The 9,886-nt window shown below is 39.3% G+C and overlaps 1 protein-coding gene across 1 annotated transcript; it reads left to right on the plus strand.

Annotated features, from left to right (window-relative positions):
* Positions 1-3,541: 3,541 nt before the first annotated feature.
* s1pr5b (sphingosine-1-phosphate receptor 5b) lies at positions 3,542-9,425 on the plus strand. Its single transcript, XM_077245560.1, has 2 exons — positions 3,542-4,169; positions 6,274-9,425. The coding sequence occupies exon 2, from the start codon at positions 6,448-6,450 to the stop codon at positions 7,621-7,623; it is 1,176 nt and encodes a 391-aa protein (XP_077101675.1). The 5' UTR covers positions 3,542-4,169; positions 6,274-6,447; the 3' UTR covers positions 7,624-9,425.
* The last annotated feature ends 461 nt before the right edge of the window (positions 9,426-9,886 follow it).

Consider the following 9,886-nt stretch of genomic DNA (forward strand, 5'->3'; position numbering starts at 1 on the left):
TCTACTCCTTCTCCTCCTCCTTCTGCTCCTCCTTCTTCTCCTCCTTCTCCTCCTCCTTCTTCTCCTCCTTCTCCTCCTCCTTCTTCTACTCCTTCTCCTCCTCCTTCTTCTCCTCCTTCTTCTCCTCCTTCTCCTCCTCCTTCTTCTCCGTCTCCTCCTTCTCCTCCTCCTTCTTCTCCTCCTTCTCCTTCTTCTACTCCTCCTCCTTCTCCTCCTCCTCCTTCTTCTACTCCTCCTCCTTCTCCTCCTTCTCCTCCTCCTTCTCCTCCTCCTTCTCCTTCTTCTACTCCTCCTCCTTCTCCTCCTCCTTCTTCTCCTCCTTCTCCTTCTTCTACTCCTCCTCCTTCTCCTCCTCCTCCTTCTTCTACTCCTCCTCCTTCTCCTCCTTCTCCTCATCCTTCTCCTCCTCCTTCTCCTCCTCCTTCTTCTACTCCTCCTCCTTCTTCTACTCCTCCTCCTTCTCCTCCTTCTCCTCCTCCTTCTTCTACTCCTCCTCCTTCTCCTCCTTCTCCTCCTCCTTCTTCTACTCCTCCTCCTTCTTCTACTCCTCCTCCTTCTCCTCCTCCTTCTTCTCCTTCTCCTCCTTCTCCTCCTCCTTCTTCTCCTCCTTCTCCTTCTTCTACTCCTCCTCCTTCTCCTCCTTCTCCTCCTCCTTCTCCTCCTCCTTCTTCTACTCCTCCTCCTTCTTCTACTCCTCCTTCTCCTCCTCCTTCTTCTACTCCTCCTCCTTCTTCTCCTCCTTCTCCTCCTCCTTCTTCTACTCCTCCTCCTTCTTCTACTCCTCCTCCTCCTTCTCCTCCTCCTTCTCCTTCTCCTCCTTCTCCTCCTCCTTCTTCTCCTCCTTCTCCTTCTTCTCCTCCTCCTCCTTCTCCTCCTCCTTCTTCTACTCCTCCTCCTCCTTCTCCTCCTTCTCCTCCTCCACTCACATCTACTCCTCCTTCTACTCCTCCTTCTTCTCATCCTTCTTCTCCTCCTCCTCCTTCTTCTCCTCCTCCTCCTTCTCCTCCTTCTCCTCCTCCACTCACATCTACTCCTCCTTCTTCTCATCCTTCTTCTCCTCCTCCTCCTTCTTCTCATCCTTCTTCTCCTCCTCCTTCTCCTCCTCCACTCACATCTCCTCCTCCTTCTACTCTTCCTTCTTCTTCTCCTCCACTCCAGTGTCCTCAACCTCTTTCTTCATGTCTTTCTGGATCCATTGTTCCAAAACCCAATGAACTGACTCTGGCTCTTTTATCTATCTATTGAAGGCTCTGATTGGTGTGTGATCAATTTTGACTCTTGTGTTTCCACTTGGGTAATTGTGTGCTAACTGAGCTGAGGCTCTGAAGCTGTGCTGACTTGAGTGAATAATATTGAATGCTAAAGCTTTCTAAATGACAACATGCTGTAGGCAATGAGAAATGAAGGGGTGTGAGTTTTGCAGTGACAGTTCAACAAATCTGACTTATGTGTTAAAACAGGGTTTTGTTTAGTTTAGGGAAATTAGTGTGCATTTTGATAAATTACGTTATGGTTTTGAAATTTTTGTAATAGTTATAGTGTTTAAGCAATCAAGAAAAACTGTAATATGTAAGTATTCAGATTTATGCAGATGATTTAGTCATTTTTACCCATGCAAATAATTTTAAAGAAGCTTCGATTTCTTTGACTTCTACAATGACAAATGTTCAGGACTGACTTACCAAATCAGGTTTATTATTGAATACAAAAAAAAAACTGTGTGTATGATGTTTGCAAAACAATTAGTGGAAATGAAACATTCCTGAGAGAGGAGGAGCTTGAAAAAGTTAAAGAGTTTACGTATCCTCGGTATCTTTACACCTTGGATTCTACTTGTTTAAAAGTCATGCAATAAGTTGTCTAAAATTGTCAAATTGAATTAAAAGAATATTAAGTACATTTAGTACATTATTTTTGACAGTCGGTGCTGCCAGGTTGTATTTACATTCAATGATTTTTTTCACATATTCAGAATTGTTTTAATAAAGCGATAAAAGTGTTGGATAAAGGTCTGGCATGGACTCGCTCCACCTCCGGTAAATGAGTTTATAAAACAGAGGACGTGTTGTGGTATTATAGGCCTATCATTAGCAGGGTGCCATATAGGCCAACATCTTTTGAACAGAAAGTATTGTCTATAATAGGGAGTAAATATTAAAATAGCTTACCGTGGTCAATAAGACGTATCACACTTTTAAAGATCACCTTTAAAAATGGCAGTCACACTTTAGTTTAGGATCTTATTCTCACTATTAATGACTTTTGCCTCAATTATCTCCTAATTACTGCATATTTATAGTTAGTAAGGTAGTTATGTTTAGGATTTGATTGGGAATGTGGTCCTGCAATAAGATATTAGTATGTGCTTTATAAATACTAATATCCTAGTAATGTGCATGAGAATAAGCAACTAGTTAATAGTGAGAATTGGACCCTAAATGAAAGTGTATACCAGTGGCTTATGACGAATCAGTTGTGTAAACATTTTACTTAGAATTGTAAATAATGTGTCTGGGGTATTTGTCTTTTATGTGGTGTTGTATGTATATTTGAATATGTGTCTTTGAGTGCGGATGTTAATTAGCAATGTTGCTATAATCCGGCTTGTTTACATTTTGTATTTTTTAGGCTACTAATGTTCATTAACATGCATTGGCCCTATCAAATATATACACAATGCAAAACAACTGCATAAAGACAGGAAACAACATCCTCGTTTACCACAATATATTAATGAAGCTGCAACCACAGCAGAGCCACTGCATTCACAAGAAAAAGAAAAAAAGACAAGTATTTTTTTAAGTTGGTCCGACCTTTAAAATCTAATGTCCTTTCTTTAATGAAAGATATTTTGTGTTTTTAACTTTTCTCAATTTTGCATTATTTTCATGTTGCACTGTTTAACTGTACAAAATGTGACCTCAAAGGTCAAACTGGACCTGTGACCTCTGAACTCTTTATCAGCCACATCTAACCATCAGTGGATGATCTTAAACAAAACTCTGAACATTCATGCTAAAAACAAAACTACACAAACTAACAAACAAACACACTTGCTTATGTTTCATCACCCGATACACCAGTGAGAACTACATCTTAAGCCGGTTTTACTGTAGACATTCTGCAGGATCTGGCCGGAGAGAAACCGGATCAGATTATCTTTTTATTTATTTTACTTGTAAACAACATTACAAAAAAAAAAAAAGAACGGGCATCAAAGAAAAAATCTGTTCGTTACAGAAAACCTTGTAGCCTATGAAGGAGGAGATTTGGATAATCGACATTTATGAATAAAGAATTTGCCGTTCAGGATACTTTTATCTTCATGAACATAATAACAAATAATTGCTCTCACATTAAAACCGGATCAGATTATCTCTGTTGTCCCTGTAACGTCTGCCAGATAAAGTTTAAACACAGGTGTGTGTGTGTGCATATGTGTGTGTGTTTTATCCGAGGGCTTCTCGTTGCTCGAGTCCTGTGTCACGGGAGGTTCCCCTCACGACACTGTGACACAGTTCAAACTCACACAAATAAATGCGCAGGTGTGTGAACAGGAAGCTCAGAGATGCAGTAACAGTAACTCTGATACCTGAGGCAGAACACGAGAAAACAAGTCTAAACTCGAGTCTGATCCAACGATCATTTCCTTCCACTGAACCTTCATTCGGCTCAGTCGTGTCTCAGCGGGCAGCCTTTCAGCTACACGATTAAAGTCATGAAAAATCTTAAAAATAAAGGTTAAAAGAGGGGCTTTCGGAGGGATATGCCGTAGAAGAACATTTTTGAGAACCTTTTTGCACTAATAAAGAACCTTCTGTGGAATGGAATGTTAAAGATTCTTTACGGAACGTTCGATTTGTTGTAAGTGTCATTGGCGGTTACATCGCTAACCGCGTTTTGCGCTAATTGACGCGTTTATCTGTGGACATTATTGTAACTCCTATAGAACGATCCATGTCAGAGTTATATTATGACTCACGGAAACCAACAAACATAAAAAGTGTTAAACCCTCATCAACCACTGAAGGTCTGACTCTGGAGGAGGAGAGAGAGAGAGAGAGTCTCAAACGTGCAGCTCCTCTAGTTTCATGTTGAGTCGTGTTTCTTTCTGCCACTGAAGTTTTTCATGCCACAGCAAAAGCTTCACTAACACACATCTAGAAACGGTAAGCGATATCTGACAAATAATTACTATGAATAATGAGGGTGAGAAACTCTGTGAGGGGAGATGAATGAGTGCAAACTATGCTTATGTGTGTGTGAGATAGACAGAGGGTGTGAGAGAAAGTTTTTCTCCCTGGAATGATTCATTCCAGTTTGTGTATTAGCTATTGTTTGATTTGACAGGGACAATACAGAATAACATCACTCCACTATTTTGAGAAGCAGATGCTCTGTTTATATGCTTATTATTAATAACCCTACCATGTGTCTCTGTAAACCTTTTACTAAGAACCAAAGACATCTGACATCCAACAATCTAAAATTTAAAACAAGGTAACACAATGTATGTACAGAAAACGTAATGCACACAAAGAAAATTACCAAATGCATATGGCCGATTTAGAAGAATTTAAACGAATTTAGTGTCACTGTGATTAACTTTGTGCAAAGTGAAAGCTTAAAAACATGATTCCATTTGATAACATCAGTTATCAACTTAAAAAAACTTCTAAAGAATTTATTAATCTTGGATCATGTTATTTTCAACATTTACTAATATATTGCTAAAAGTTGTATCTGTTAATATTATTTAATGGACCTGAGCTGCATGAACTAACAATGAAAAGCTGTATTTTTTATTAACTAACATTTAAGATTAATAAATACTGTAAAAAATGTCATGCTCATTGTTAATATTAACTATTAAAACACTTTATTTCGCTGTTCCACTTTAGACATAAGTAACTCTGCAACTATATGTCACCTAACTAACCCGAACCCGTCTAATGAGCATGTTTCAAAGTCACTTATAGTTAGTAGAATGTCTACACTGTAAAAAAAAAATATGATCAATAAGTTATGACATTATGTTTTTACATTGCTTTAACTCATCAAAATGAGTAAAGCAATTTTCATTAAACTTTTTAGTTTATAAGATTCAACTCTTTTGAAAGAGTTCAGTTTAATGTAATTTAAGTTGAAATGACTTAAAAATCCAAGTTGATTGTACTTTTTATTTAAAAATGTTAAGGCAGCACTGTTATTTACAGTGTAACCATCGAACAAAGTGTAGGCTAACTCATTAACTTTATTGTAAAGTGTTGAATTAAATCATATTTCAATGGACTGATTGTCTTAAATTTGATGTGTCCTTATCATTATACAAATGTAAATCAACAGACTTTGCGAGAGCTTTTTCTTTTTAATGTAAGAATTTACGATCAGTTGAGTTGTTTTCCTGTGTCAAACAAGCATCAATCTTTTACATACGCAGTCCTCTAATGTAACATGATACTGTTAAACGTTAACATGTGTCTGGAGCCCCAGAAATCCTCGGCTCCACATCACACACACACACACACACACACACACATCTGAACTAAAGACGTAAGATTTCTGGTCATTGAAATGAATCACGAATGAATCTAAACTCCATTAAATATGAAGAGTATAGCGTTTGACCGAATGGTAAGTTACTCAGATGACTTAAAGTAAAAGTACGACCGTTTTTACAGACGAGGCTTAAGCTAGTTAATGTTGGAGCTGTTTGAGCTGACACTTTTTTTATTGAGATGTAACAACTTATGGCAGCAGCATATTACAACAATATTATAATTTAAAACAGTTACATCTCTGTTACATAATATTAATAATAAAAGGTCAATTCAGTAAGCTATACATTAAGAATAGTTGGAAATAGTCATGCATACATACAAGAGAAGCAAATCGTGGTATAAAAAGGGGTAATTTAGGAAAAACAGTAAATGATTAAAGGTTTAATAGCAAGAAAATGTGAGTGAAAATAAGTTGTGAATCAAGCTATAGTATCTCCTATGTGTTTGAGCTGTGTTTAACTGAAAGCAACAGTCAGTGCCATTGTTTTGTCTGGAGATGCACACCAGCAATGTTTTTTTCTAAGGACCTTTAAAAAAAAACAAAAAAACTAAGCCTAACCTAATCCCTATCTGTGAAACCAGGCCAGGAAACCAGGAGAGTTTGGATGACAAAACAAAAAAAGAAAAAAGAAAGTGAGACGGTGCCATTATGTTTGTTTCTGCTCACTTTGTTTAGTAAGCTAATGATGTCTTCATGCTCTTGTGTTTAAAGGATTAAAGTGATGGACCCGAATGACGCAGATCTGATCACCTGCACCAACTACTGGTCGCTCTGTGTTCAACAGCACAATCTGCCTGTGTAAAACTCAACTCTTCTTACGTTATTTCCCCCTGCAATGATGAATGTTATGAGCTGAGGAACACTAACATCCAGAAGACGTGACCCATGGCTGTGCTTAACGCTTCATCCAGGGCGGGGACGTCCAACTCGTCCTCATACGCGTTCACCAGTGCCTACCACAGCTTCCAGACCTACCAGAGCAATGAAATCCTCCTGCGCCACTATAACTACACGGGAAAACTGGATCAGGACCGTTACAAAGATAAACTCAAACCGGAAGCCTTCGTCTGCCTCTTCTTCTGCCTCATCATCGTTGTGGAGAACATCATCGTCCTCTTGGCCATCTGGAGAAACAAAAAGTTCCACATACCCATGTATTATCTGCTGGGAAACCTGACGCTCTCAGACATGCTAGCCGGATTCACTTACATGCTAAATATCATGCTGTCGGGGCGAAACACGCTGAGACTGACGCCACTGCTCTGGTTTATACGAGAGGGCTGTGTGTTTGTCACACTAGCGGCGTCTATTATGAGCTTGCTGGCTATCGCCATCGAGCGCTACTTCACCATGCTCAACACGAAGGCTTATTACCGCGCAAAGCGCAACCGCATGTTCATTCTGATCGGGGTTAGCTGGGTGATGTCGGTGTTGCTAGGCGCCCTTCCAATTATGGGATGGAACTGTTTGGATGACCTGCCCTCGTGCTCAGTCGTGCTGCCGCTCTACGCCAAAAGCTATATCTTTTTTTGTGTGTTTGTGTTCATGGCCGTCCTTTTGGCCATCGTCGCCCTGTACGTGCGAATCTTTCACTTCGTAAAGTCCAACACGCAGAACCCAAGCTACGTGCCGCGCAAAGCCTACGGGGTTCGCTCGCGGAAATACATGTCGTTGCTAAAGACGGTCACCATCGTGGTAGGAGTGTTTATTCTGTGCTGCATGCCTCTGTTTGTGCTTCTTCTCCTGGACTTCATGTGTCTCAAGTGTCCGGTGCTATACAAAGCTGACTACTTCCTGGGCGTGGCCATGATTAACTCCTTCATTAACCCGATTATTTACACGATGACCAGCAGAGACATACGACGGGCCATCCTGAAGCTGCTCTGCAAACGCTGTCTGACCACCAAAGACGGGCAAGTGAGGAATATCGGCTTTAAGATTAGCTTCACTAAGACTGACGCAAACCGGCCCGGGCAGGAGACGACCGTTTCATCGGGAAATGCCACAACCGTAAATGTCAAATACGTCTATCCGAAGCTCAAGTTATCAGTCATCACCTAACGACATGTCCTAAACTTAACATGTAATAAGAGGCATCTTTTCCATGCTAATAAGAGTTCTCCTAATCCGCCACAATGACGATACGTGACAATTCTAGTTTAGAAATGGCGATATTATGGCTGGAACAACATATGAAGTACGACAATGATGATCTCAGGTAGTAATTATATGCTTCATTTATTGTTATAAGCATCTAAAGTGAGTTTGAATATCATTTTATTTTATTTAGCTGACGCTTTTATCCAAAGCGACTTACAATTGCTATATATGTCAGAGGTCGCACGCCTCTGGAGCAACTAGGGGTTAAGTGTCTTGCTCAGGGACACATTGGTGTCTCACAGTGGATTCGAACCCGGGTCTCTCACACCAAAGGCATGTGTCTTATCCACTGCGCCATCACCACCCCATCAATTCTGCATGACCTTTATAGGCGTCTTGAAAGTGACAATGGATAATTCACTTCTGATCTTGAAAGTTAAAGGAAAGGAGAACTTTCGAACTGAACTTAATGTGAACAAATAAGATGTCACTCAGTATGTATTTTTATAAATGTTAAAATTATGTATTATTTATGAATTTGATGTACTTATGCATTTCGTTGCAAAAGTGGTGCATTTGCAGAGACTCCGCCCACACTCTCTTCTGATTGGCTGTGATGTTGAATTGATTGCGAGTACAGTGCATTTGCAGAGACTCCGCCCACACTCTCTTCTGATTGGCTGTGATGTTGAATTGATTGCGAGTACAGTGCATTTGCAGAGACTCCGCCCACACTCTCTTCTGATTGGCTGTGATGTTGAATTGATTGCGAGTACAGTGCATTTGCAGAGACTCCGCCCACACTCTCTTCTGATTGGATGTGATGTTGAATTGATTGCGAGTACAGTGCATTTGCAGAGACTCCGCCCACACTCTCTTCTGATTGGCTGTGATGTTGAATTGATTGCGAGTACAGTGCATCTGCAGAGACTCCGCCCACACACTCTGATTGGCTGGAACTTGTACTTGAACTATGCCATGACATCATTTCAAACACAACAATCGGACTTCTGCAATATTCCCCTTTGCTTGCGTTATGTAACCAAATGAAGATTTTGTGGGCAGAAAGAGGTGTTCTACGCAGGTGTTTTCCAGCATTTCAACATTGGGCCACATGGCCTTTTACATTTGAGCTGAGTTAGACACAATTACATTTGCAAAAACATGCAGACATACTTCAAAAAACATATAAGTTTAGAAATAAATATATAAAAGCCTTTATTTATTCATGGCCTTGAATAAATAATGGCTTTTTATACTCTAAATTCTCGAGTGCCTTTGGCTTCATATGTTTTTTGAAGGTAGAAATGTCTCACTTTCAGTGAGCACAGAGATACGGACTTCATACCCGAGTAGCAATCTTTGCATTTTGTGTTTTGTGATATATCAGTTCATCAACCTGTATCATTGAGATATGCAGTGCATGCAAAGCCTTCAAACAGACAGTTTTCTGCAGACTGCGCTCAACAGCAAACGGCCCTGTTGTGATATAAAACCATGTACTTTTGTAACATATTGTAAAGTATACAAACTCTTCACAGCAACATGAGGAAACTCACTGTAAATATTCCACTTCAACAGAAATGCTCTTATTGAATGTTTAACTGTAAGTATCTCTTAACACAAAAGCATTTAAGATTTGTTTGTACAGATTCTTTTGTACTGTAAATGTATGACATGATGTTTTTTAAAAACTTTTTTTTAAATCTCATTACTAAGTTATATTTTTTCTTATTTGACATTAAATATTTTTTAAGATAACCGAGAAACAATGTAGCCTGTTCATGCCTTTCACATACAGTTAAAAAATTATGAAGTTTGACAGTCACATGAAAGAGAGAAACCTGAAAGGTAGAAAATATCATATGTGTTTATAAACAAGCCGGTTGCCAATCATCCTCTGTTCATCTATATGTCATTACCCTGAATACACATCTGTTCTTTCAGATCAACACTTTCTTTCTAAACAGTCACAGACACAGTTATCAGGTTCAATGGGGTTCTATATAAAACTCCAGGGTTCTTGACTTGATATTAAAGAACCCTTTATGCCAAAAAGAGTCTATATAAGGATGAATGTCTTAAAGGGGTGGTTGATTTTACTATTTTAACTTTAGTTAGTGTGTAATGTTGCTGTTTGAGCATTAACAACATCTGCAAAGTTACAACATTCAAAGTTAAACGCAAAGGGAGATATTTTCTTTTACAGAAATCGCTTTTTAAG

This window comes from Siphateles boraxobius, unplaced genomic scaffold (genome assembly GCF_051911475.1).
Source record: "Siphateles boraxobius isolate OS27281-9 unplaced genomic scaffold, OSU_SipBor_1 27, whole genome shotgun sequence".
NCBI lineage: Eukaryota > Metazoa > Chordata > Actinopteri > Cypriniformes > Leuciscidae > Siphateles > Siphateles boraxobius.